Consider the following 24,575-nt stretch of genomic DNA (forward strand, 5'->3'; position numbering starts at 1 on the left):
AGTGTCAGGGAGCTGCCCTGGGTGGGTGGAGGGGCAGGAGTGTCAGGGAGCTGCCCCCCAGGTGGGTGGAGGGGCAGGAGTGTCAGGGAGCTGCCCCCCGGGTGGGTGGAGGGGCAGGAGTGTCAGGGAGCTGTCCCCCGGGTGGGTGGAGGGGCAGGAGTGTCAGGGAGCTGTCCCCCGGGTGGGTGGAGGGGCAGGAGTGTCAGGGAGCTGCCCTGGGTGGGTGGAGGGGCAGGAGTGTCAGGGAGCTGCCCTGGGTGGGTGGAGGGGCAGGAGTGTCAGGGAGCTGGCCCCTGGTGGGTGGAGGGGCAGGAGTGTCAGGGAGCTGCCCTGGGTGGGTGGAGGGGCAGGAGTGTCAGGGAGCTGCCCTGGGTGGGTGGAGGGGCAGGAGTGTCAGGGAGCTGTCCCCCTGGTGGGTGGAGGGGCAGGAGTGTCAGGGAGCTGGCCCCCTGGTGGGTGGAGGGGCAGGAGTGTCAGGGAGCTGTCCCCTGGGTGGGTGGAGGGGCAGGAGTGTCAGGGAGCTTCCGTGCGGGTGGGCCGAGTGCCACTGCAGGGTCAAGGGCAGCTGAAGACAGTGCTGGTGGATGAGGGTCTGCGGTCCCCTGGGAGCTCCTGGCCCTCCTGGCGTGGTCTCAGTCCTCTCTGCCCCCACACAGACGGGTGCTTGTCCAACCCCTGCTTTCCTGGAGCCCAGTGCAACAGCTTCCCTGACGGCTCCTGGTCCTGCGGCTCCTGTCCAGTGGGCTTCCTGGGCAATGGCACCCACTGCGAGGACCTGGACGAGGTGGGTGCCCTCTGTGGGCAGCAGGTGCCCGTGGTGCAGAGGGGGAGCAGCGGCTCACATGAGTTTGTCCCCGCAGTGCGCTGTGGTTGCGGACATCTGCTTCTCCACCAACAAAGTCTCCCGCTGCGTCAACAGCGAGCCGGGCTTCCACTGCCTGCCCTGTCCCCCGCGCTACAAGGGGAACCAGCCCTTCGGGGTCGGCCTGGAGGCAGCCAGGACAGAGAAGCAGGTGAGCCAGGTGCCCTTCCCACCCGCCGTTCTCTGCCCAGGCCCAGGAGGCGTCTGCTGTTGTAGAAGCTGGGTCGTAGGGCCCCTCTCGGCACAGGGGAGCTCAGACCTGACGTGAAGGGTCCGTGGGCACAGGGTGCCGTGTCCCTATGTCACTGAGGAGTTGTGGTAGCAGAGCACTTAGAGGGAATCGCAGGCACAGTCCAGGAGACAGGACGCCGGGGGACCCAGGATCTGGGATGCAGGCAGGCCCCGGACTGACCCGCAGCTCCAGGCCTTGCCACGCAAGAGAGACTCCAGGGCCACTGCTGGGGACTGTTCCCACACAAGCTGTGGCCATGACAGCACCTGGGAGCCGGGGGTGGGCCTAGAAGTGCTGCTGCTGCTGCCAAGGGCCCCGCTGCCCGGCAGGAAGACCAGCACTCTGGACGCACTCTGGCCCCTGTCCCTGGGCTGCCCGGCCCATGATGGCCTTCCCCTGAGGGCTTGTGGGTAGCCCCAAGACCCTCTGTCCCACAGGTGTGCGAGCCGGAGAACCCGTGCAAGGACAAGACGCACAACTGCCACAAGCACGCAGACTGCATCTACCTGGGCCACTTCAGTGACCCCATGTTCAAGTGCGAGTGCCAGACGGGCTATGCGGGCGACGGGCTCATCTGCGGGGAGGACTCGGACCTGGACGGCTGGCCCAACAGCAACCTGGTCTGTGCCACCAACGCCACCTACCACTGTGTCAAGGTGAGGCCTGCGCGCAGTGGGCTCCCTGCTCCGGCGCCTCCCGTGTGCGGTTCTGTGCGGAGGTGGGGGTGGGCCAATGAGAGGAAGCGCCCAGGCTGCCTAGTGCCAGCTCCAGCCTGCGCCTCCTGTGGGCTGGGGACATGGGTCCCGCTGGCCTTGCCATCAGCCTGGTGGAAGGAGCGCTGTGGCCGGCTGAGCCCTCTTGGTGGGTCCCTTCAACCCAGGGATCATTGCCAGGGGCTGCCTTCCAGGCTGGCTGCTGGGCCTGGGGCCGTGTGCTCCCCAGCACAGGTGCACAGACACCCCACACCTGACCTGGGGAGCAGAGGTGAGGAGACGGCGAGGCCCACACCTGGCCCTGGGTGGGTGTGCAGGGCAGGAATGTCCCCAGCTGTGCTGCAGGGTAAGGAGGAGGCGGGGCCTGGGGAGAAGCCAGGCCTTTGGGGTCCACCCAGGGTGGACACAGTCCCGGGGCCCTGTGGCACTGTGAAACAGCAGGGGTGTCCTCTCGCAGTTCTTGAGCCCAGTGGGGAGCAGGCAGCTCTCCAGAGGCCCAGGGAGTACCCTCCCTGCCACTTCAGCTTGGGGCTCCAGTGCTGCTGGGCTGTGGCCCGGTCACTCTGGACTTGGCCTGTCCTCACAGTACTCTCCCCTGTGCTTCCCGGCCAACCCCAGCCTCTCCCTCAGGGATGTGGGGGACTGTGCTCAGGGCCATCTGGTAGCCCAGGACAATCCCTACCCGTAAGTTGATCTGTCTTCTGCCTTCCCTGTGAGGGACACTTACCCCAGAGCCCAGGGAGCGGGTGGACGCTTGGGCAGCAAACATGGTGCTTCCCCAGTGCCCCACCCCACCACCCCACAAACGTGGTGCCACCAGGATGGCAGAGGCTCCCTGGAGCAAAACTGCAAATGTTTCCAGCAACGAAGGCGACTCCCACCCTGTACCCCTGCCCAGCCCTGCCCCGTCCTCACCAGCCGCCCTGCTGGAGAAGGCCCTTCAAGAAGGCACACCACCTCTCCTGTCTGTCTTCCTTCCCGCCTGCCTGTCCGCCTGTCCTCTGCATGATCCTCCTGAGGACAAAGGACTAGCAGTTAGACTTCAGAGACCACCTTCTGCTCCCATAACTACTCCGTGGGGGGTGGTCTTCCCTGGGGTCCACATCCTCGTTCACCTTATCCCCCATTGCCAGGCTCTGGCTCTGCCCTGGGCCCCAAGTGCTGTGCATGCAGGGTCCCCTTGGAGGAGCGGCCCCGGCCCTCTGCGACACAGGCATCACCATGACAAGAGGGCTGTGCCCACCTGCTCTGGCTCCCCAGGGCCTGCACCTCAGCTGGGCTTTGAACCACAGCCTGGAGGAACTGGGACAGAACGTCCCTGCTCACAGGTGTCCTCGCCTCCTGCTCAGGTCCCCGACCCTGGGCCACACTCTCAGGGAGCCTGGTTCCTTGGATGCTGGCTGTAGGGCTGGACGCAGGCCTGGGCGCCCTGCCTCTGGGCTGAGGTTGTGGAGGGGACACCCCAGGGGCAGCGCCCCCTCCCTGCCTTCTCCTGCCTTGTCAGGTGACTTCCCTTGTCTCTCTCCTGGCGCTGGTGACAGGATTCCTCGGGAAAGCTGCACTCAGGCCCAGCGGGAGGCCCTTCCGCTCCCAGCTGTGGAGGGACACCTGACCCTGGCTGCTGTGGCGCCAGGGCTCTGCAGACAGCTCACGGTCATCACCCCTTTCCTATCACAGGACAACTGCCCCCAGCTGCCTAACTCTGGACAGGAGGACTTTGACAAGGACGGAGTGGGTGACGCCTGTGATGAGGATGATGACAACGATGGCGTGAGCGACGAGAAGGTGAGGGCTGAGCTGTGAGCACCACACACGGGGGGCTGCAGCAGGAGGGGACACAGCGGGCAGGAGCATGGGGCCTGCCCACGCCGCATTCCCATGCCCCCCAGGGAGCTGCTCCCCAGCCTCTGGTAAAGCCACTCACCCACAGAAGCACCGGGTGCCAGCACCGTCTGCAGTGAGTGTCCTTGCTCCTGCCTCCCCCAGCTGTGCAACTCTCCTACCTGCCTCCTTCCTTCTGGAAGGGCCAGTGAGGGCCAGCTCCCAGCGAGAGATTCCCTGGTCTCCTGAGAGGCTGCAACACAGGCAACACAGTGCCAGGGAGACTGATTACCTAGGCCGTGCCCAGCACTTTCCACGCCTGACTTCCAAACACCCTGGACTTGCTCATCCACCCACTCACACACTCACCCACTCACCCACTCACTCATCCACTCATCCACTCACCCACTCACCCACTCACCCACTCACCCACTCACTCATCCACTCATCCACTCACCCACTCACTCATCCACTCATCCACTCACCCACTCACCCACTCACTCATCCACTCACCCACTCACTCACTCACCCACTCACTCATCCACTCACCCACTCACTCACCCACTCACCCACTCACCCACTCACCCACTCACCCACTCACTCATCCACTCACTCACCCACTCACCCACTCACCCACTCATCCACTCACCCACTCACCCACTCACCCACTCACTCACCCACTCACCCACTCACCCACTCATCCACTCACCCACTCATCCACTCACCCACTCACCCACTCACTCACCCACTCACCCACTCACTCACCCACTCACCCACTCACTCACTCACCCACTCACCCACTCATCCACTCACCCACTCACCCACTCATCCACTCACCCACTCACCCACTCACCCACTCACTCGTCCACTCATCCACTCATCCACTCACCCACTCACTCACTCACCCACTCATCCACTCACCCACTCACCCACTCATCCACTCACCCACTCACCCACTCACCCACTCATTGGTCCACTCATCCACTCATCCACTCACCCACTCATCCACTCACCCACTCACTCACCCACTCACCCACTCACCCACTCACTCGTCCACTCACCCACTCATCCACTCACCCACTCACTCGTCCACTCATCCACTCACCCACTCATCCACTCACCCACTCACTCACCCACTCACCAACTCACCCACTCACTCGTCCACTCATCCACTCACTCATCCACTCATCCACTCACCCACTCACCCACTCACCCACTCACTCGTCCACTCATCCACTCACCCACTCATCCACTCACCCACTCACTCACCCACTCACCCACTCACCCACTCACCCACTCACCCACTCATCCACTCACTCACCCACTCACCCACTCACCCACTCATCCACTCACACACTCATCCACTCACCCACCCACTCGTCCACTCATCCACTCACCCACTCACCCACTCATCCACTCACCCACTCACTCACCCACTCACCCACTCACTCACCCACTCACCCACTCACCCACTCATCCACTCACCCACTCACCCACTCACCCACTCATCCACTCACCCACTCACCCACTCATCCACTCACCCACTCACCCACTCACCCACTCATCCACTCACTCACTCACCCACTCACTCACCCACTCACCCACTCACCCACTCACCCACTCATCCACTCATCCACTCACACACTCACCCACTCACTCACCCACTCACCCACTCACCCACTCACCCACTCACCCATTCATCCACTCACTCATCCACTCACCCACTCACCCACTCATCTACTCATCCACTCCTCCACTCACTCACCCACTCACCCATTCACCCACTCATCCACTCACCTACTCACTCATCCACTCATTCACTCACTCATCCACCTACTCACTCACTCATCCACCTACTCATTCACTCATCCACTCACCCACTCATCCACTCACTCATCCATCCACTCATCCACTCACCCATTCACCCACTCAATCACCCACTCACTCACCCACTCACTCACCTACTCACTCACCCACTAACTCATCCACCCACTCACCCACTCTCTCACCCACTCACCCACTCATCCACTCACCCACTCATCCACTCACCCACTCACCCACTCATCCACTCACCCACTCACTCACCCACTCATCCACTCACTCACCCACTCACCCACTCATCCACTCACCCACTCACTCACCCACTCACCCACTCACTCACCCACTCACCCACTCACACACTCATCCACTCACCCACTCACTCGTCCACTCATCCACTCACCCACTCACCCACTCACCCACTCACCCACTCACCCACTCACCCACTCATCCACTCACCCACTCACTCATCCACTCACCCACTCATCCACTCACCCACCCACTCATCCACTCTTCCACTCATCCACCCACTCATCCACTCACCCACTCACCCACTCACCCACTCACTCACCCACTCACCCACTCATCCACTCACCCACTCACCCACTCACCCACTCACTCACCCACTCACCCACTCATCCACTCACCCACTAACCCACTCATCCACTCATCCACTCACACACTCACCCACTCACTCACCCACTCACCCACTCATCCACTCACCCACTCACCCATTCATCCACTCACTCACCCACTCACCCACTCACCCACTCATCCACTCCTCCACTCACTCACCCACTCACCCATTCACCCACTCATCCACTCACCTACTCACTCATCCACTCATCCACTCACCCATTCACCCACTCAATCACCCACTCACTCACCCACTCACTCACCTCCTCCCTCACCCACTAACTCATCCACCCACTCACCCACTCTCTCACCCACTCACCCACTCATCCACTCACCCACTCATCCACTCACCCACTCACCCACTCATCCACTCACCCACTCACTCACCCACTCATCCACTCACTCACCCACTCACCCACTCATCCACTCACCCACTCACTCACCCACTCACCCACTCACTCACCCACTCACCCACTCACCCACTCACCCACTCACTCACCCACTCACTCACCCACTCACCCACTCATCCACTCACCCACCCACTCATCCACTCATCCACTCATCCACTCATCCACCCACTCATCCACTCACCCACTCACCCACTCACTCACCCACTCACCCACTCACCCACTCACCCACTCACCGACTCACTCATCCACTCACCCACTCATCCACCCACTCACCCACTCACCCACTCATCCACTCACCCACTCACCCACTCACACACTCACCCACTCACCCACTCACCCACTCACTCGTCCACTCATCCACTCATCCACTCACCCACTCACTCACTCACCCACTCATCCACTCACCCACTCACCCACTCATCCACTCACCCACTCACCCACTCATCCACTCACCCACTCACCCACTCACCCACTCATTGGTCCACTCATCCACTCATCCACTCACCCACTCATCCACTCACCCACTCACTCACCCACTCACCCACTCACCCACTCACTCGTCCACTCACCCACTCATCCACTCACCCACTCATCCACTCACCCACTCACTCACCCACTCACCAACTCACCCACTCACTCGTCCACTCATCCACTCACTCATCCACTCATCCACTCACCCACTCACCCACTCACCCACTCACTCGTCCACTCATCCACTCACCCACTCATCCACTCACCCACTCACTCACCCACTCACCCACTCACCCACTCACCCACTCACCCACTCACTCACCCACTCACCCACTCACCCACTCATCCACTCACACACTCATCCACTCACCCACCCACTCGTCCACTCATCCACTCATCCACTCACCCACTCACCCACTCATCCACTCACCCACTCACTCACCCACTCACCCACTCACTCACCCACTCACCCACTCACCCACTCACCCACTCACCCACTCACCCACTCATCCACTCACCCACTCACCCACTCATCCACTCACCCACTCACCCACTCACCCACTCATCCACTCACTCACTCACCCACTCACCCACTCACTCACCCACTCACCCACTCACCCACTCACCCACTCACCCACTCATCCACTCATCCACTCACACACTCACCCACTCACTCACCCACTCACCCACTCACCCACTCACCCACTCACCCATTCATCCACTCACCCACTCACCCACTCATCTACTCATCCACTCCTCCACTCACTCACCCACTCACCCATTCACCCACTCATCCACTCACCTACTCACTCATCCACTCATTCACTCACTCATCCACCTACTCACTCACTCATCCACCTACTCATTCACTCATCCACTCACCCACTCATCCACTCACTCATCCATCCACTCATCCACTCACCCATTCACCCACTCAATCACCCACTCACTCACCCACTCACTCACCTACTCACTCACCCACTAACTCATCCACCCACTCACCCACTCTCTCACCCACTCACCCACTCATCCACTCACCCACTCATCCACTCACCCACTCACCCACTCATCCACTCACCCACTCACTCACCCACTCATCCACTCACTCACCCACTCACCCACTCATCCACTCACCCACTCACTCACCCACTCACCCACTCACTCACCCACTCACCCACTCACACACTCATCCACTCACCCACTCACTCGTCCACTCATCCACTCACCCACTCACCCACTCACCCACTCACCCACTCATCCACTCACCCACTCACTCACCCACTCACCCACTCATCCACTCACCCACCCACTCATCCACTCATCCACTCATCCACCCACTCATCCACTCACCCACTCACCCACTCACCCACTCACTCACCCACTCACCCACTCATCCACTCACACACTCACCCACTCACCGACTCACTCATCCACTCACCCACTCATCCACCCACTCACCCACTCATCCACTCACCCACTCACCCACTCACCCACTCACTCACCCACTCACCCACTCATCCACTCACCCACTAACCCACTCATCCACTCATCCACTCACACACTCACCCACTCACTCACCCACTCACCCACTCATCCACTCACCCACTCACCCATTCATCCACTCACTCACCCACTCACCCACTCACCCACTCATCCACTCCTCCACTCACTCACCCACTCACCCATTCACCCACTCATCCACTCACCTACTCACTCATCCACTCATCCACTCACCCATTCACCCACTCAATCACCCACTCACTCACCCACTCACTCACCTCCTCCCTCACCCACTAACTCATCCACCCACTCACCCACTCTCTCACCCACTCACCCACTCATCCACTCACCCACTCATCCACTCACCCACTCACCCACTCATCCACTCACCCACTCACTCACCCACTCATCCACTCACTCACCCACTCACCCACTCATCCACTCACCCACTCACTCACCCACTCACCCACTCACTCACCCACTCACCCACTCACCCACTCACCCACTCACCCACTCACTCACCCACTCACTCACCCACTCACCCACTCATCCACTCACCCACCCACTCATCCACTCATCCACTCATCCACTCATCCACCCACTCATCCACTCACCCACTCACCCACTCACTCACCCACTCACCCACTCACCCACTCACCCACTCACCCACTCACCGACTCACTCATCCACTCACCCACTCATCCACCCACTCACCCACTCACCCACTCATCCACTCACCCACTCACCCACTCACACACTCACCCACTCACCCACTCATCCACTCACCCACTAACCACTCATCCACTCATCCACTCACACACTCACCCACTCACTCACCCACTCACCCACTCATCCACTCACCCACTCACCCATTCATCCACTCACTCACCCACTCACCCACTCACCCACTCATCCACTCCTCCACTCACTCACCCACTCACCCATTCACCCACTCATCCACTCACCTACTCACTCATCCACTCATCCACTCACCCACTCACCCACTCACTCACTCACTCACCCACTTACCCACTCATCCACTCACACACTCACCCACTCACCCACTCACTCACCCACTCACCCACTCACCCACTCACTCACCCACTCACCCACTCACTCACCCACTCTCTCACCCGCTCACCCACTCACTCACCCACTCTCTCACCCGCTCACACACCTACTCACCCACTCACCCACTCACCCATCCACTCACCTACTCACCCACTCACTCACCCACTCACCCACTCACCCCCTCTGCTCGCTCCTTCGACTTCACCTTGCTTGGTTGGCTCTGTCTTCCTGTGCACCTGGAGGCCAGCCCTTTGATGTGTGCCTGACCCACACTGTGGTGCTCTTTCTTAACCTCTCCCTCGTGTTCCAGGACAATTGCCCCCTACTCTTCAATCCCCGGCAGTCTGACTATGACAAGGATGAAGTTGGGGACCGCTGTGATAACTGCCCTTATGTGCACAACTCTGCGCAGATCGACACCGACAGCAATGGCGAGGGGGACGCCTGCTCTGTGGACATCGATGGCGATGGTCAGTTGTCTACTCATTTCAGTGACACGTGTTAGTGTTCATTAGAGTTGGTCTGGGCAGGGTTTGCGCATCTGAGGGTTCCGCTCACTGCAGCGAGATTTGAAAGGGTGTGACATTGACCTTGTAGGTCTGATAAGAACTCTAGAGGCGATTAACACATGGGTGTGAGTACAGGGGTGTGCACAGGTTATGTGCACATGCCACATCCTTGCACAGGAGCTGAGCACCCTGGACTGGGCTCCGTGGGCGCCTGGACCCGGTCCTCTACCAAAGCTGGGACGATGGCACTGCACACGCAGTGCTTCCTCTGCCCTCAGCTGCCTCTCCACACTCGCATGAGCTAAGGACCCCGCAGCACACAGCTCTTTCTCTGGGCCCACCCTCATGGCGCCCTTGCGCTTTCCCACCTGTTGGGAAAGCGGGATGTCGTGTCCCTTTCCCTGACCCCTCCTCGCAGCCCTGCACCCTAGCCCCCTGCCAGCTTCGCCAGTGCACACCCTGTTGAAGTTCCCCGCCTCATCCAACAGCCTGTCCCCATGCTCCCCCTCGTCCGTCTGCCGCCCCTCCCACAGGTCCAGGTCCCCAGGGGCACAGCAGGGCAGCTGCATGGTGTGGCCTCAGACACGCTGTGGCTGGCTCCTTGCTCTGAGCCCTCCTGCCCACAGAGAAGGAGCCCACGACCCTGCCCTATCTGCCCCTCTCCTCCTGCTGTGGGCTGCAAACCTCGCGCCCCTCCCACCCGTCTCCGTCCTGCCCTCAGCAACCACCCTCAGCCCCTCTGACTCACTCTGTGTCCTAAAGTGCACTCTGTCACTCTCCAGCCAGTTTCTGCGTCCCCTGGCCCCAGGGCACGTGTGCACTCAGGTGTCCCTTGGGCTTTGTGTGCTTAGGCAGAGCCCCACTTCCCTAGCTGAACCGGCATCTGCCCCCTGCTCTGAAGCCCATGTGCTCTTAGGAGTCTCTTGACCTGGACCCCAGGCGACCTCCCAGGCCTGCTCCACTGGCAGGGGCCAGGCCAGGGCCCCCAGGTCACCCCGCGCCGCGGACTCTGCGTGTTGGTGCTTTCTTGGTCATCTGCAGGATCAGTCCCTGCTCTTTGCTTTTCTTTAAACTCTGGTACTAGTAGGACGCACTGTCCACCTCAGACCTCTGAAACACGTCTCACATCTAGAGCCCGCCGTCCCTGCCCGTCCCTGCCTGTCCCCGCCGCGTGGTGCCCGGCCTGTGCACCTGGAGGGCAGGTGATGAGCCGGGAGGAGGGGCAACGCTGGACTCGGTGTTCCCTGTGCCTGTCCAGCAGCAGGGCCAGGCGCTGGAGCCAGCTGGAGGAGCCTGTCCTCACCTGCTCGCTCCGGCAGGCCTGTCCACGCTGGGCTGTGCCCGGCTCCCAGGAGTCTGTGGACTCTGGCCTCCCCACCTCCCAGTCCTTGCACGGCCACTGAGTGAAGGCGCGTGAGTGGCTGAGGGAGGGGCTGCTCCGACTGTGCACTAGCTGCTTTCTGCTTTGACAACAGACGTCTTCAACGAGCGGGACAACTGTCCCTACGTCTACAACACCGACCAGAGAGACACGGACGGGGATGGAGTGGGGGACCACTGTGACAACTGCCCGCTGATGCACAACCCGGACCAGGTGAGGAGTGGCTGTGCGCAGGGCGGGGCCTTAGCGGTGACTGGGGGGGCCCTGGCTCCCGTCAGCAATGCCAGCCCACAGCAGCATACTGGGAAGAGTCCCTGCTGCAGTGCTGTCCCCATGGCCATGGGCCACAGAGCACAGGCCTCTCCTCTCTGAAGTGAGATTGGGCTCTGTGTGGCGGACACCGTGCGACAAGCCTGAGTCTTGCTGTCATGTCCAGATGGCCTCCGCAGGAGACTGGACGCAGCCCCGAGTGCGTGGCAGCAGATGCTGCGAGACAGCTTTGGCTGTGTGGGGGAGCTTTCTCCCGAGAGCACACACGGTGTCCCTTAGGTGACCACATCCCTGCAGGCCCAGGGCCCAGGTTCCTGGCTCCTGACCCCTCCCTCTGTGCACCTGGCACCTGCCCGAGGTCTCACTTCCCAGACCCCTGCCCTTCCTCCCGAGACACTCACCAGTGCATCCCCTGCCCTGTCTGCAGACGGATGTGGACAATGACCTGGTGGGAGACGAGTGTGACAACAACGAGGACATCGACGACGACGGCCACCAGAACAACCAGGACAACTGCCCCTACATCTCCAACGCCAACCAGGCTGACCACGACAGCGACGGCCAGGGGGACGCCTGCGACTCGGACGACGACAACGACGGAGTCCCCGACGACAGGGACAACTGCCGGCTGGTGTTCAACCCGCAGCAGGAGGACTCGGATGGTAGGCCCAGGGGTGCAGGGGGTGCAGGGGGACCCAGATGGTAGGCCCAGGGGTGCAGGGGGTGCAGGGGACTCGGATGGTAGGCCCAGGGGTGCAGGGGGTGTAGGGGGACCCGGATGGTAGGCCCCTGGCCCGGGGGTGCAGGGGGTGCAGGGGGACCCGGATGGTAGGTCCAAGGGTGCAGGGGGACCCGGATGGTAGGCCCAGGGGTGCAGGGGGTGCAGGGGGACCCGGATGGTAGGTCCAAGGGTGCAGGGGGTGTAGGGGGACCCGGATGGTAGGCCCCTGGCCAGGGGGTGCAGGGGGTGCAGGGGGACCCAGATGGTAGGCCCAGGGGTACAGGGGGTGCAGGGGGACCCGGATGGTAGGCCCCTGGCCCGGGGGTGCAGGGGACCCGGATGGTAGGCCCCTGGCCCAGGGGTGCAGGGGGACCCAGATGATAGGCCCAAGGGTGCAGGGGGTGCAGGGGGACCCAGATGGTAGGCCCAGGGGTACAGGGGGTGCAGGGGGACCCAGATGGTATGCCCAGGGGTACAGGGGGTGCAGGGGACCCGGATGGTAGGCCCCTGGCCCGGGGGTGCAGGGGGACCCGGATGGTAGGCCCAAGGGTGCAGGGGGTGCAGGGGGACCCAGATGATCGGCCCAAGGGTGCAGGGGGTGCAGGGGGACCCAGATGGTAGGCCCAGGGGTACAGGGGGTGCAGGGGGACCCAGATGGTAGGCCCAGGGGTACAGGGGGTGCAGGGGACCCGGATGGTAGGCCCCTGGCCCGGGGGTGCAGGGGGACCCGGATGGTAGGCCCAAGGGTGCAGGGGGTGCAGGGGGACCCAGATGATAGGCCCAAGGGTGCAGGGGGTGCAGGGGGACCCAGATGGTAGGCCCAGGGGTACAGGGGGTGCAGGGGGACCCAGATGTTAGGCCCAGGGGTACAGGGGGTGCAGGGGGACCCGGATGGTAGGCCCCTGGCCCGGGGGTGCAGGGGGACCCGGATGGTAGGCCCAAGGGTGCAGGGGGTGCAGGGGGACCCAGATGGTAGGTCCCTGGCCCAAGGGTACAGAGGGACCTGGATGGTAGGCCCCTGGTCCACATGTGCAGGAGGACTTGGATGGTAGACCTCTGGTCCACGTGTGCAGGGAGACCTGGATGGTAGGCCCCTGGCCCGCGTGTGCAGGGGGATCTGGATGGTAGGCCCCTGGCCCGCATGTGCAGGAGGACTTGGATGGTAGACCTCTGGTCCACGTGTGCAGGGAGACCTGGATGGTAGACCCCTGGCCCACTGGTGCAGGGGGACTTGCAGGGTTGCCTCCTCTGGCCTGTGTGTGCAAGGGGGACCTGGATGGTAGGCCCCTGGCCCACATGTGCAGGAGGACTCTGATGGTAGACCTCTGGCCCACGTGTGCAGGGGGACCCAGATGGTAGGTCCCTGGCCTGTGGGTGAAAGGGACTCGAATGGTAGGCCCCTGGCCCACGTGTGCAAGGCAGAGAACTGTGTGGCAGTCCCTGTGGCCCGCCCACCAGGGACCGCAAGGATTCTGCCACAGGAGGCCCTGGGGCGAGGCCCAGCCTTCCCAGCCCACCTTGGGGCTTTGGCCTCTTGCTGTGTCCTCCACAGAGGACGGAGCCAGGTATGAGTGCATGTTGGGATGATGAGGGATCTGGGCATCTGGTAGCCCCACTCCTTTGACAGCCTCTCGGAAAGGAGTGCGTGTGGCGTGTGAGGCACCAGGAGGACTCGGTGTGAAGTGGGAGTTGGGCCCGGTTTGCTAGCAGCCACGGTTAGTAAGTGGTCTGCAGCTGTCCAGGATCTCAGGCAGGAAGGCACCCTAGTGGAGTCTCCGGACAGCAAACGGTGCACCGCTGTGCTCACTGGTGTTGGGAGGATAGGAGCAAGTGGCTGGGAGCGCAGAGCTGATGACCCAAGTGCCCTTGGGAAGACGCACGTCCCTACAAGGGGGCAGGCAGGATCCTGGGGCGTTGAGCCTCACTCAGAAGGAAGCGCACGGGAGACTCCCTGAGACCTGAAGGGCACTCCGGGGACCCTCCCTGGACAGCAGCAGGGATTCAGCGTAAACCCCAAGCTTTGGGTGGACTCAGGAGCACAGAAGCGGGGCTTCCACAGCTGCCCTGTGGGAGGCGGGTTTTCTGACTGGGGCCCTCACCCAGGGGCTGGGCGGAGGAGGTGACACGCACCCGAGTGTTCTCGTGTCTTAAAACGTCCTCCACGGGAGCGTGCCTGGTGCTCGCAGGGAAATACGACTCTGAGCAGAGCTGGACCCTGGCGTGAGGCCTGAGGGGAGAGCCAGAGGCCAGGCCTGGCCTCCAGCTGGACATCCTTCCCTCCTTCTAAAACAAGCGGCAGTGCGATGGGCTAGGTGACCGCGCTGGGCCCACGAGGCCACGGACTGGGCAGCTTTGAAGTCTCCCTGTCCATCTCCCTTTGCATACTCAGGGGGTATGCAGCCCCACCCTTCCGGTCTCATTGAGAATTTGACCAGAAGTCCCCCCAAAAGGAAGCCCAAGCACCCCGAGGAGAGTCTCGTTTGTGTGGGAGCTCTGCCGTAGATGAAGTGGCCGCTGAGGAAGCCACTGAAGAGCCGGGTTCCGCGGGGCCCTCTGGAAGGTGCCCAGGCCTCCTGGCCCCAGCGCAGGGGAGAGCAGGGGCTCCGGCCGGGCGGGGAGCTCTGTGCTGCCCTCCTCAGTGCAGAACCCCAGGAACCTGGAAAAGCCCCACAGAAGTGCTCAGAGGTCCAAGCTGGACATCTCAGACACGTCCCTGCCTCCGCAGCCTCGGACTTCAGAGGGCCTGAGCCGTCCCCTCCCCCGGGAGGAAACGGTGAGCCACCCACCGTGTCCCTGTCTCCGCTTGCTCCTTACGAACAGGTGATGGGCGAGGTGATATCTGTAAAGATGATTTTGACAATGACAAAGTCCCTGACATCGATGATGTGTGTCCTGAAAACTATGCCATCAGCGAGACGGACTTCAGGAACTTCCAGATGGTCCCCTTGGACCCCAAGGGAACCACCCAGATTGACCCCAACTGGGTCATCCGTCACCAAGGAAAGGAGCTGGTCCAGACGGCTAACTCAGACCCCGGCATCGCTGTAGGTAAGCCTGAGACCCGGGAGATGCCACCAGGCACCCACAGGGACCTGCAGGGTCACGCGGGCGGGAATCAGCATGACCACTACAGGCGGCCCCAGCTTGCTCGTGTGTGAGGCCATCTGCCCACACCTGGCCAGGGATCGGGGTGCCCGAGTGTGCCCTGCCACGCCATCTTGTCCCGTCACATCACACAGTGAAGGCTCCTGCGGGAAAACTGCCCTAACAGTCTCTTAGATCCCCTCATTGACCTCACGCTGCAAACCCGCTTGGAGGAGAAGGAGTGTCTGCGGGCCTCCCAGGCAGCTCTCCACGACCTGGCGGGGGCCGGTGGGGTGCCCAGTGCTTCCCACGGATCCCCGCGTGTCCCTCTGGAGTGCAGGCTTCGACGAGTTCGGGTCCGTGGACTTCAGCGGCACGTTCTACGTCAACACGGACAGGGATGACGACTACGCGGGCTTCGTCTTCGGCTACCAGTCAAGCAGCCGCTTCTACGTGGTGATGTGGAAGCAGGTCACCCAGACCTACTGGGAGGACCAGCCCAGCCGGGCCTACGGCTACTCTGGGGTGTCCCTCAAGGTGGTCAACTCCACCACGGGCACAGGCGAGCACCTGCGCAACGCTCTGTGGCACACGGGAAACACAGATGGGCAGGTGAGCGGCCAGCGCCAGCTCCCCAGACTCGGCCTGCGTCCCCACACCTTCCCATGGTGGCCTGCTCTTGTGAATCTTAACTAAGTGACAGTCCTTTTAGTGACCACTACTGAGTGCCTGGTGCTTCCAGAAACTGGATTGGAACTCCTCTTGCCAATTAAACCTGTGTCTACTCTGTCTGTGAGACAGGGAGGACTGAGTTCCAAGCTGTAGGTGTTTTGCCCTCAGTCTCGAATTGAGGAGGCAGAGGTCCATGACTGTTGGGCCAGCACCTGGGTTCTGACCACTGAGCCACGTGGCCCTCGGCACGGTATTATGCCTCACATGCAGTGCTGTGTGAGGTACAGGTGTCTGTGTGGCAGACTGTGCCAGGGATGGAGGGACAGAGTCACAGGGTAACTCCTGGGGGGAGGCTCAGGGCGCCCAGCGGGCTCAAGAGTGATGTCTTCCCCTCAGGTTCGCACCCTGTGGCATGACCCCAAAAACATCGGCTGGAAAGACTACACTGCCTACCGGTGGCATCTAACCCACCGGCCCAAGACAGGCTACATGAGGTAAGGCCCCTGCTCTTCTGAGAGGATCCTCACGCAGGACCTCCTCCCCGCACACGGCAGGCTCGTCCAGAGACAGCGACACCCAGGAAATGCTGTCCTCTGGGTCCTCAAAATTAGAAGGTCTCTTTAAATAAATGACGTATCTCTATAATATTTCATTTATTTAAAAGAAAACTGTTGAAAAGTAGACAATGAAACTTGTTAAAGTAGCTTGGAGAGGGGGGGCGTCTTCCCTCTCTAGGGACACCCGAGGCAGGGCCACCACTGAGGAGAACCTGCCCGGAAAGGCCGCGCGCTTCCCCCAGCCTGGACCCCTGGTGGTTGGTCACCTCTGACACGTGCCTGGCTGGACTGAGACGTGTATTTGAGTGAAATTGTTCACAACTCTCAAGGCAACAGATATGCATTCTATGGCCCAACTGCATATTGCATTTGTAATAGATTTTGACTAAAATGAGATGTGAACAGTTTAAAACAATGTCTTGCGACGTTAGTAGGCGAGATTCAGCTGAACTCTGTTTGCTATGCTGAGCCCAGGACCCAGCACTGCCGGGCAAGCTCTGCAGCACTGAGCTCACACAGGCCCTCGGGTTCTTTGCAGAAGCCAGGAGCCCAGGCTTCTGTGGGTGGGGTGTGTGGCCCCACGGAGGGCCCCGTCACTCAATCACGCTGGGTCCTCTTGGAGAGCACCACATGTCAGGCTGCTCAGGGCAGGGACAGTAGGGCCGGCGCTGCCCTCACGGCCCCTCATGGTGTGAAGAGGCCCGTGCACCCACGGTGTGAGTGAGATGTGAGAGATGGAGCTGCGCTCAAGGGCAGGACCTGGCGTCCAGGGAAGGGGAAGGGCCCCTCACCCTCCACACTGCTCTGGTCCCTCAGGCAGAGGCCCCTGCACACCAGAGGCTGTGGCACACTGAGCAGCGGTGACAGCTTCACGGAGCTCAACTTCTTCCACCCCAACCTTATTTGCAGAGTCCTAGTGCACGAGGGGAAACAGGTCATGGCGGATTCAGGACCAATCTATGACCAAACCTATGCTGGCGGACGGCTGGGTCTGTTTGTGTTCTCTCAAGAGATGGTCTACTTCTCGGACCTCAAGTACGAATGCAGAGGTGAGCGCACACCAGCGTCCGCCGTCAGGGGCTGGCGTCCCACACTCCTGTCACAGAAGCCGCGTGCCCAAGCAGCTAACCCATGCAAGGCTGTGCCTTGGGGGTCGTGGATTCCCAGTGCCGGGTTCATGGGGGAGCGCGGCTGTGGGGGTGTTGTTGTAGTTTGCTTGTGGTTTTGAGTTGAATTTGAAAGCATTTGTAGGACAGACACTTTTTGATCATTCATAAGGCTTAACCCCACGAGCTAGAGCCTGCAGCTTGCTGTGGTGGCCACACGTTCTGGGCCTCCAAAGGCATTTCAGATGATTGACCTTGCTAAAAAATGGAGAAACGAAGGGAAGAAGAAAGAAAGGAAGGAGGAAGAGGAAGGGAAGGAAGAGAGTTTCTTTCTAGTTATACACCTACAAGTGTATTAAAATACCATAAAACTGGAAGGGAACTCGACTGTTGTCTAGTCTAATTCCATGCCTTTACAGATGAGGTAAGTGAGACTCGAGATGCTTCTCAAAGTTCGCACATGGAAAATCTCATATAAAGCAAAAGGGAGGGAAGACAAGAGTCTTCTTTCTCTGCTTGCTTCTGGTAAAGTTTTCTTTTCCTTATATTAGGGTGACATTGAGGACATCCTATGTTTCCATCCATCCATCCACCCATCCATCCACCCATACACTCATCCACCCATTTACCCACCCACCCATCCATCTATCCATCCACCCATCCATCCATCCATCTATCCATCCATCTACCCATCCATCCACTCACCCATCCATCCATCCACCCATTCACTCATCCATTCATCCACCCATCCATCCATCCATCCATCCATTCACCCATCCACCCATCCGTCCATTCATCCACCTTTCCATCCATCCATTCATCTATCCATCCACCCATCCATCCACTCATCCACTCATCTATTCATCCATTCATCTACCATCCATCCACCCATCCACCCATCCACCCATCCACCCATTTACCCACCCACCCATCCATCTATCCATCCACCCATCCATCCATCCATCTATCCATCCATCTACCCATCCATCCACTCACCCATCCATCCACCCATTCACTCATCCATTCATCCATCCATCCACCCATCCATCCACTCATCCACTCATCCATTCATCCATTCATCTACCATCCATCCACCCATCCACCCCCCCACCCCCCCACCCATCCACCCATCCTACTGATGTCATTTTAAAATTAATAATATATGAGGTGTAGGTAAAATGGAATAGAACGCCTCCCAGCCCAGTCACCCTAACTCTGCTTCTTGCTTTCTTTCAGATGGCTAGGCGAGACGGCCACTCCCAGCCACATGCGAATGCTGTTCCCCAGACACCTCGGCCCATCCTGACACCTGCAGCTTCTCTCTCTTTAGCGGCACTTCCTGTTCTCCGACCCTAACTGGCTGGTTCTTCACCTTGTGCATCGACCCCAAGTCCACGTGCCTCCAGAGGGCAAACGTTGAGGGAACCCAGAGCCGAACATCTGACCCGGTGCAGGGGAGCGGCAGGACCGTTGGGACGCCGCAGAGTGGAGCTTGAGCAGACTCATTGCCTTTTCTTGTTTGTTAAGAATGACGTTTACGTTGGAAACGTACTTACTGTGTTTATGTGCACGTGGAGCTGAAGGGTTACTGTGCACAGGTCGTTAACATAAATTAAGCATGAAAAGTCCTGCTCCACCACGCCCAGTGCTGACATTTCTTGGGTTAGTGCTGTCCACCGACACACCAAACCCTGAGGTCCATCAGGAGGGTCAGGTAGGTGTGCGGGCAGTCCCATGAGGCAGAGATCAGCAGATGCTTGTCACACAGCTGTGGCCAGCATCGAGTGATGCAAGGTGCCGAGCACCTATGGAAAACTGCTCCAAAAGCCGACAGGTACCCGCCAGCCCACAGTGGACAACCTCACACTTGGTGGGACACCAAGAGGGACTGCCTCTGATCAATGGGCCTCCCCTGGCTCTGTCTGGGGCCTGGTAGAGTCTCCCTGGGGTGGAAGTTCAGCAGAGCAAGTGCCTCTGCTTAGCCGCTGGTCCTGCGGCAGTGTGGTGAGTGTCCTGGCCAGCGTCATGGGGCTGCTGTCTGCACAGGGCTGCTGCTTGGCTCTGCCTGGTCTCTGCTCCTGGGGAAGAGACAAGCTGGCAAGCCAGCCAGTGCACGTGGTGCCCGATTCATGTTCTAGGTTTTGGAAACTGGGAAAGTCGCTTTTACCTAATTCTGGGAACCCATTGCATTAAGGGTTCAGCTGTGTCTGGCTAATATTTATTAAGTGAATAAAGAATGCACTCCAGCTGCCAATAACTTATTTCAAACATTCCGAATAACATGTATGTAGCATGATTTCAAGAAATAAACACGTAACAAGGACATAATAATATAAGGACAGTTACAGCCAAATACCTGCTGTCTAAATTTGAGGCTTTATACTATTACTGCGCCATGTTAAGGCACCATGTGAAGGGCACGGGGTTAACAGGTAGCTTGCGTAACTGGTAAGGGGACCTTAGGATATACTGCTACCAGTGACTTTCAATTCAACATTTTTTGCTGTTACCTACCTGCTGTACATTTAACTTTTTAATTTGGATGCTGAAGAAAATTCAGCAGGGGGTCTTGCCAGACACACGCAGCCATCCGCCACACAGTAATGGACATGTCTGCTTCGTCCTTGCTTTGAGCTGCAGGGTCTCTGCACGAACTGGCCATGCCCGCTCCTCCCCAGGGTGCGTGGAGAGCTCTCTGGCTGGCTGGCACGGGGCAGGGCCTCCCGTCTGTCCATGTGGTTGCTTGTCTGTGTCTAATGGGGGAGCCCTCTCTGTCTCCACTAACACACTTCACGTTGATGCGGTATGTCGTTGCTGACTCCAAGGTGACAGCTCTGTCTGCTGCACTTCCGCTTGTGTGGACCTAAGTTCCCAGAACCTCGAGGCCTGGGGCACTTCATTAAATGTGATGCTGAGCAGAGTGTGTGCAGGCTTCTGGGGGCTGGCAGGTGGCGAGAGGGTGCGGGATGAGGATGTGAACACCCAGAATGTACTATATGATTTGTAAATTATTTATGTCTTTTTAAAAAAACAAGCTTCTCATATAGGTTAATGAAAATATTTGTTTTGCAAAGATTGTAAATATTTATTTATTTGTTCACATGATCAAAATTTCACCACTGAAACCCTGCATTTAGTTAGAGCCTCATTTTTATACTTCAAAGATCAACAACAGGAAATAAATTATAAAGAAGGTTTTCTATAAATGAATCTCTCTCCCTTTTTTAAAAAGAATTAGCAGGGTTTCTGCTGGGGGGAAGGGAGAAAATCCCCAATAAGGAGCACTGAGGTTTTTGTCTCCCATAAAGTGACAGATGTCACTGGGTGACAGGGGCCCGTGACACTCAGGTTGAAGGGCAGGCTCATGGTCCCAGTGGAGGGCCCTGCAGCTCTAGGTAACAGGACCTACCCCCTAAGGGCCCGTGCTGTGCAGGACACCAGCCCCAGCTCTGCCCAAGGTCTAAGGGGGATAGGAGACTGCTGTGCTTCCGGGGCCCTCTCACTAACGCAGGCTGGTCTGGGGTTTCTGGGTGCCCTGGTGGCGTCCATCAAGGAGGGACAGAGAGCAAGCACACATCACGAGGACTTTGACTGCAGGCAGTGGAGTGCGTCCGGCAGTGAGAGCTGGGGCTGTGGGGGGGCCCTCGGCAGCAGGACCAGGGCTGAGTGCTGGCCTGCACCCCAGTTGTGGGCGGTGGATGTGGGTGCAGAACTTGGAGGCCAGGCTCGGGCCTCCGTGTGAGTGCAGGAGACTGGGAAGCCTAGGAACAGAGCAATGAAGGGAGTGATGGGGCTGGACTGGGGAGTCCTGGAAGGAAGCTGAATGCACATCTTACCTAAGAAACAAAAAGTGTCCGTGCGTGCTTGGCGAGGCCCGGAGCTGGGATCTCGCCCACACAGTGCGTTCCCACGTGTGCACACACCGGGCTCTGACCGCCTCTCTTCCACAGCCCCGGGACCTCGGAGCCCAGGCTCAGGGCGAATGCTCAGTGTCTGTCCTCCCAGGACGAGGTGTCCCTGGAAGCCAGAGCTTCCCAGGAGGGACACAGCTGCCGTCTCTGCTGCTGCCGCGGCTCGGCGGTCTGTGGAGTGGCCTGCAGTCTGTGGCCAATGAGCATTTCCAGGGTTCCCATGGAGTCCACGCAGAGCCCTTGGCAGCCTGGCCTGCCTGGTCACCTCAAAGACCCGCCCTTTCTGGCAGCCATAGTGGGACCCTGTCACTCCCAGGCTGCCTTTGCCGTAAGGCTTGGAGCATTTGCAATGCCCGACGCGCTCACCATGCAGCGCCCGTCTCCCCCACACGCCAACGCTCATGCAAGGTGATGTTTCGAGGAGTTGGCTTCCAGCAAGACACACTCTCCATGTGCCTGGACACTGGTGCCTTAGCCAGGGGACACCACAGGGGTGGGGTTTGGACCGTGTACCACATGGACAGAGGTGAGAACTCTGCGTGGTGAGTGCTGGTCCTGCAGGACCCAGAGGGTCCCTGCCGCTCTGCCCTGGGCCCTCGTTTCACACCCGCCGCGGCTCTGGGAGTGCAGCCCACACTCTGCAAGGAGGGCTGTCTTCTGTGGTCACTCTGCAGAAAGGACCCTGTGGCTGCAGGGAAGCCACACTGTGAAGTTGATCCTAGGGGACAATGGGGGAGGGGAGAGAAGAACAATAAAACACTCCCATTTCACCTTAGAGCCACTTGCTTGCTCTCAAGTTGTTTAGGTAAACTCCTTTCTTCATTCAGTGGGTTTATTTTTCCGTCTGCAAACACCCTTTCCTCCCCTGACTGAGGAGCACGCAGGACTTCTCCCACTTGAAACAGAAGGAAGAACAAGCTGGGGGGGGTGCTGAAAGGCTGGGGGCCAAGGGAAGGGAGCCAGACAGCTCCAGCAGAGGTCCACGGGGCGCTCTCTGGGGTCCTGGGAGCCCCGGCTGCCCGGGACACCGTGAGTGTGACCAGAGGGCACACTGAGCGTCTGCTGGATTTCTGGAGGGAAGCTGTCCTTGTTTCCCCAAGGCGCTGTGACCTTCCCTCCGAAGGAGCTACTGCGTCTCGAGAATGCTCTGGAGACACCACGGGACGCAGCTGTCACATGTGTGTGGCAGGCAAGCGTGTGTGCCTGTGTGAGCAGGCTCATGTGAGCCTATGCCTGCACACGGGCGTGCCTCGGTGTGGACGTGCTCACCCCAGGAAGGACACCACGCACAGGTGGCGTTTTGAGACTGTGTCTGGGTGACTCCCTCAGTGCTCGCCCGGGAGGCTGAGGCTGAGGACACAGCCACAGCCCTCACGGCTGGCCGTGCCACGCTCTGGACCTGTGGCACCAAGCACTGTGCCTCATCCATCAGTGTCAAGGAGTCTGTACCCTGGACAGGGTGCTGGACAGCAGCTGAGGGTCATCTGGAATTTTTTCTGAGGAATTCCATTTCTTCTCTGGTTTGGCTTTGGGAATCTGCTCTTTTCTGCCAGAATAATCATGCCTTTCCTTGACAGGAAATGAGGGGCGTTAACAGACGGCCGCCTGTTGGGGTTTGCAGTGCTGCTGCCTGGGCCTGGGCTCTGCTTTGCAGGCCCGTGGACAGCTGGGTCTGGGTCTTCCTCACTTTCCTCCGTGCCGGGAGGCGAGCTAGGGCTCTGTGGCTGATCAGAAGGATGGGCAAGGCCTGTGGAGAGAGGGCCCCTCACTCTCCTGGGACCCTGGTGTGTCTAAAGGCCAGTGGGTCTCACACCACCAGAGCGTGGCTCGACTTCATCTGACAGCCCGACAGCGTGGCGGTGCCCTCTGGGCTGGTCCACGGTGCTCCACAATGCTGCCAAGGCAGGTGGGGACATCTCTGCCGGGGGGGAGGCCCCTAGAAGAGCACCCGTGCCCAAACTGTGAGGCCAGTGCTTTGGGGTCCACTGCCAGCCAGCACCATATTGCCATTGGTCAACACACACAGGGCATGAGAGGTGGCCTGGAGGTCCACCCTGTGCTGTGTCCCCAAAGCGGCCTGTAGTGTGAAAGGAGGCTTGTCTCTGGGGTGCTGACCCCAGAGAGCCTTGAAGGATGCTCACGTAGCCCTGTCACTGCCACGGGGAAAAGCCACCAAGTCCACCGAGGGACAGGCCACTTGAACAGAGGGTCTTGTGCTGACACACGCTGAACAGGAGTCCCCTGGCCGTAGCGAGGCTGCAGGCCGGAGTCCAGGCCCGCGATCCCGCCCAGGCCGAGATGCAGGGCTGGCCGCAGGTTGTGTGTGCGCACAGGATGCACACGCACTTGTGAGCATGCACCATGAGTGTGCCAGCTTGTGAGGAGGGTGGTGAGCTCAAGCTCACGACACCTGGGTCAGTCTTCAGAGTTCAGGGACACGCCAGGAGGAGGAGCGCGGAGCTCCTGTCTCCTGGGAAACTCAGCTGCACAGACGTGCGACTATGGTGCTGTGGGTGGTGACGTGCGACTATGGTCCTGTGGGTGGTGACGTGCGACTATGGTGCTGTGGGTGGTGACGTGCGTCTATGGTGCTGTGGGTGGTGACGTGTGACTATGGTGCTGTGGGTGGTGACGTGCGACTATGGTGCTGTGGGTGGTGACGTGTGACTATGGTGCTGATGGTGGTGATGTGCGACTATGGTGCTGTGGGTGGTGACGTGCGACTATGGTGCTGTGGGTGGTGACGTGCGACTATGGGTGCTGTGGGTGGTGACGTGCGACTATGGTGCTGTGGGTGGTGACGTGTGACTATGGTGCTGATGGTGGTGAT

At 59.8% G+C, this 24,575-nt stretch overlaps 1 protein-coding gene across 1 annotated transcript in view; it reads left to right on the plus strand.

Moving 5' to 3' along the window:
• Thbs2 (thrombospondin 2) overlaps positions 1-20,996 on the plus strand; it is a 37,205-nt gene extending 16,209 nt beyond the window's left edge. Inside the window, exons 12-23 of the mRNA XM_071612847.1 lie at positions 657-784; positions 861-1,013; positions 1,532-1,750; positions 3,485-3,592; positions 9,845-10,004; positions 11,519-11,637; positions 12,122-12,356; positions 15,236-15,463; positions 15,840-16,111; positions 16,568-16,665; positions 17,638-17,777; positions 19,071-20,996. Coding sequence (XP_071468948.1) covers positions 657-784; positions 861-1,013; positions 1,532-1,750; positions 3,485-3,592; positions 9,845-10,004; positions 11,519-11,637; positions 12,122-12,356; positions 15,236-15,463; positions 15,840-16,111; positions 16,568-16,665; positions 17,638-17,777; positions 19,071-19,078 — 1,868 coding nt within the window. The 3' untranslated portion in view covers positions 19,079-20,996. The remainder of the gene's footprint in view (positions 1-656; positions 785-860; positions 1,014-1,531; positions 1,751-3,484; positions 3,593-9,844; positions 10,005-11,518; positions 11,638-12,121; positions 12,357-15,235; positions 15,464-15,839; positions 16,112-16,567; positions 16,666-17,637; positions 17,778-19,070) is intronic.
• Positions 20,997-24,575: the final 3,579 nt, after the last annotated feature.

Source organism: Marmota flaviventris, chromosome 6 (genome assembly GCF_047511675.1).
Source record: "Marmota flaviventris isolate mMarFla1 chromosome 6, mMarFla1.hap1, whole genome shotgun sequence".
Taxonomy (NCBI): domain Eukaryota; kingdom Metazoa; phylum Chordata; class Mammalia; order Rodentia; family Sciuridae; genus Marmota; species Marmota flaviventris.